The sequence below is a fragment of the Chrysochloris asiatica genome, unplaced genomic scaffold, assembly GCF_000296735.1.
Source record: "Chrysochloris asiatica unplaced genomic scaffold, ChrAsi1.0 scaffold00001, whole genome shotgun sequence".
NCBI classification, from domain to species: Eukaryota; Metazoa; Chordata; class Mammalia; order Afrosoricida; family Chrysochloridae; genus Chrysochloris; species Chrysochloris asiatica.
The window spans coordinates 37,911,723-37,916,133 of NW_006408519.1; the positions used below are offsets into that span (position 1 = coordinate 37,911,723).

At 45.2% G+C, this 4,411-nt stretch overlaps 1 protein-coding gene across 1 annotated transcript in view; it reads left to right on the forward strand.

The window, feature by feature from the left end:
• The first annotated feature begins 102 nt into the window (after window positions 1-102).
• LOC102840117 (gasdermin-C-like) overlaps window positions 103-4,411 on the forward strand; it is a 6,199-nt gene continuing 1,890 nt past the window's right edge. The window contains exons 1-4 of the mRNA XM_006830838.1: window positions 103-118; window positions 1,731-1,870; window positions 2,210-2,342; window positions 2,940-3,013. Coding sequence (XP_006830901.1) covers window positions 103-118; window positions 1,731-1,870; window positions 2,210-2,342; window positions 2,940-3,013 — 363 coding nt within the window. The remainder of the gene's footprint in view (window positions 119-1,730; window positions 1,871-2,209; window positions 2,343-2,939; window positions 3,014-4,411) is intronic.

Below are 4,411 nucleotides of genomic sequence, written 5' to 3' on the forward strand. Positions count from 1 at the left end.
GAGTAAAATGTCCAAGGAGGATGGGAAGTGGTAGAAGAGGGAAAGGGGAGGGGAAAACTAACTTATGTTTAAAATGTCTCATGTCTCTTTCCAGTAATAGAAATGCATGCTCCGCTAGGTGAGTGGGGGCTTTGGGAGCCACAAACATGGAATCTGATCTCCCCACCATGCCACATTGTGCACCAGGTCACAACCAAATACCTACCTGATAGTCTTTGCTGCCAATACCTAAGGCCTTGGGATCTGGTCTCTTGGGCAAAGGGCAGGGGTGGTGGGAAGGAGGGGGTGAGGGGGTGGATAGGGCTGGTGATGCCAAGTAGCTTCTGAGACTAACTCTTGGGTGAAGGGAACTGAAGTTCTCTTTCTCTCCTACACAGGCTATATTCTCCCAATAGGTGAGTGTGTGGAGGGAGAAGGCGGGAGGGGGTAGGGATCCAATGGCATGAGCAGGGCAGGTTGTCCTGCCTGTGCCACCCCTGCCCAGTGGCCTTGGCTTGGCTTTCCTGTGGAATGGGAAAGAGCCAGGAAAACTAAACATTTGGAGGGAGGGGCTGGGAAGGGGCTGGAAGGACTGGAAAGGGGCCAAGGTAGATTGAGGAGGTGGAGGGATGGAGAGGGTGGGGGTTGGAAGAAATTAAAACGGAAGAGGCAGTAGGAAGGCAGACCCTCCAAAGTGTGTCAAAGGCAAAACTGGGGGCAACAGAAGGAAGTCAATTACTGTGATTCTCTTTTTCCAGGAAGAATAGAACAACCCATTTCTCAAAGTGAGTATTTGTAAGAGGAAATCTCGGGCTGCCTGGGTAGGAAACTACAAGGTTAAGTATCCAACTGGTGGGCCAACTCAAACACAGAAAATAAATCTCTATTTCCAAAAGTGCCTTTTTACATCCACATATTCATTAATTCATCAGTTCATTCATGCAATGAACATTTATTAAAACAACTATATGCTGTTGCTGCTGTGAAGTGCCATCGAGTCGCTTCCGAACCCTAGGGACCCTGTAAGCAAACACTATTCTGAGCACTAGGGATCCAGTAATGAACACAACAGACAGAAGGGCCAACTCTTTTAAAGCTTCTATTCCACTGATGTCTCAATCCTTAACTAAAGTCACCTGAAATCCAGGAGAGGCGGAGAACCACCAACATATATAAATCAATTAATCCTTACTTTTCTTTTCCCTCACTGTTATAACATCTTCCAATCCAACATTTTTTACTTGTACAGTTCAATGAAATCAATTACATTAATAACGTTGTAAGACTAAAACTAATTTCCATTATCATATGTGCTATCCCCATAAAGATACAGGCACAATTCCATCATATGGGTGATTCATGTGTGTCAGGCACTATCCCAAGCCCATTATACATGTGAACTCATTTAGTCCTCAGAACATGGAACATCTGTTGAAGCAGATGTGGAAACTGAGCCAGGAGTTCAATCCTGGCATTTCCCAGAGAGGAACACTTGAGCATTTTCTTCCACTTCTAATAACCCCTTTTCAGACTCTCCAACTTCCTAACACTTCATGCACAGATGTGAGACTGTCCATCTCTCTAGCCTAGCATGGCATTTCCATCACACTTTCAGTCAGCAGCTGAACACATATGGAAAGCTTGACCCACATCCCGGGGCGGAGGGGGTGGAGGGAGGGGCTGATCATCCTGGGGATGTGCTAATCGATGAAATTGCCCTTTTTCTGGCTGGCGATGATGTCTGAGGACAGACTTCAAGCGTCTACAACAGGATATATCCCAGGAAATGGAGAAACTGGCCAGCTTCCCAAAAAATTTTCGGGACATTGTATTCGATAATATTCAGGCCATGCTCGGGGACAGAGAAGCTTTGCAGAATTTAATGGACAAGGTGAGAGGGCCAGTCCCATGGCTGACCTGGGCAGATGAACACTGTAAAGAAATTTGGAAATGTGGATGCTAAGATACATGGGGAAGGAGGAATGGGAAAATACCAAGGGACTGAGAAAGGAGGTCAGAAATTAGGGGCTTTGGTTTCATGTACAATAATAACCAGTGCCAGAGAGTGCAGCCCCCGCATACTGAAGCAATTAGATACCATTCAGGGGAGGTGGGGAACCCTCCCCTTTCATACCTGGGCTAATAATCACTTCTAGACACAAAAGACAAAGACAAAAGTTCATGCAATGGCATTATTACTATGATTGCCAATAATACCTATCACCTATAGCTAGAAGAAGAGAACCCTTCGGGTCATCTGAATGGTCCTGGTGGCATCATCCTAAATGAAATGCGAAAGAATACTAAAGATCTATGGATCAGACCACAGTACTGCATCACTGATATTCTTGACACCATAATGGGTAAGAATGATACATTAGACATACTTGTCATAAGTCCCTGAAATATTGTGCCCCTTCATCCTCACATCACCTCTATACCACAGTCATGAAGGCTTAGTGTGATAAACTAGTTATGTGACACAGAACAAGCCTGAGCTCTAGAAAGCAACTGGTGTATATCCATCCGACACACCACTTTTGTTGTTATTGTTTAGTGCCCTCAAGTCAGTTCCAACCCATAGCGACCCTGTATAGGGTTTCTGAGGAGCAGCTGGTGAGCTTGAATCACCCTTATGGTTCAAACCAATTTTGCAGTACAATACATTAACCCACAATTCCACACCAGGACCTTAACACATCACTGGAGGTGAATAAGTTAAGACTCCAACCCAGAATCCCATTCTCTGGACCACATTATTTACTATACTGGCGATTGCTGCCAAGAGCAAAAGGAAGATTTCCCAGGGCAGACTTGACCTTCAAGTCTAATGGGTTTTACTCCTCTCCTTCAGAGTTGCTTCTCACTAGTTATACTAGTTCACAGTTGTTGTTGTTATGTGCCATGATAATGTAAACTCTTCATCACTCTCTTTCCCTAAATGTGTCCCCCACCTGCAGTGCTGAATAATACCCAACACATTCTGCTGGCCGAGTCCATGAAGATGAGGATCCTGGCCCAGCAGAGGGAGCTGGTGAGAAAGCCCTGGGGGTCAGCAGCACAGGGAACAGGGAGGAGCAGGAGACAAGAAGGATGATTCTGAGAACATTTAAAAGATATGGGTTCATCTGGGAGGGGAGACAGGATCCAAGAATGGCACTGGGAAATCACCTTGTGCCATCTCCCAAAAGAGGGCCGGCAGAATGGGGGTGAGTCAATCTCAGGAGAATCTTGGTTTCCATGGCTACTCCTGCAATGGGCCTAAATAGTTCTTTATTAGCTATATGAATACGGGTCCTTGGAAACTGAGGGAAGCTGAGTAATACCCTTGCTTTTAGTTCACAATGTTGCTGCTGCTGAGTACCATGGAGTCGGTTCCGACTCATAGTGACCCTGCACAGGTTTTCCGAGGTTATAAATCTTTATGGGAGTAGAATGCCTCATCTTTCTCACATAGAACCACTGGTAGTTTCGAACTGCTGACCTTGAGGCAGCCTGACTCATACCACTATGCTACCAGAGCTCCTTTTTAGTTCACAATACCACTTGTAAATTCCTCGCTCTTTCTCCAAATGAATGTATAAATACATATTGGTGGTGGTGGTTGTGTTAAACTGAGTCAGTTCCAACTCATAGCAACCCTGTATATTGTTTCTGAGGCTGTAAATCATCACCGGAGCAGAAAGTCTCATCTTTCTCCCATGGAGTGACTGGTAGATTTAAACTTCTGACCTTGCAGTTAGCAGCCTAGCTTATGTGGTGCTGTGGATTAATGCACTTGACTACAAAGGCAGTTTGAGCCGCAAGGTCACTGGTTCAAGCTCACCAGCTACTCCTTGAAAACCCTATACAGGGTTGCTATGAGTTGGAGCTGACTCAATGGCACTTAACAACAACAACATCAAGTTGGTTCCGACCAATAGTGACCCTGTATAGGGTTTTCAAGGAACAGCTGGTAGGTTTGAACCACCAACCTTGTTGTTAGCAGTCCAGTGTTTATCCTACAACAGCACAACAGGACTCCTAAGTAAATATTGTTGTTGTTGTTGTTGTTGTTGCTAAGTGCTGTTGAGTCAGTTCCAACTCATAGTGACCCTATTTAGGGTTTCTGAGAAACAGCTGGTGGGTTTGAGCTGCTGACCTTGTGGTTCGCAGTCCAGTGTTGATCCACAGTGCCACACCAGAAGTCCAAATACATATTTGTTGTTGTTTTTGTTATGTACTGTTGGGTCAGTTCCAACCCATAGCAACCCTGCATAGGGGTTTCCAAGCAGCGGCTTAGGCACAAGCAAATATATATTGTTGTTGTTAAGTACTGTTGAGTCGATTTTGACCCATAGCGACCCTGTATAGAGTTTCCAAGGAGCAGCTGGTGAGTTTGAACCACTGACCTTGCAATACAAACAAATTTGCAGTCTGATGCATCAGCCCA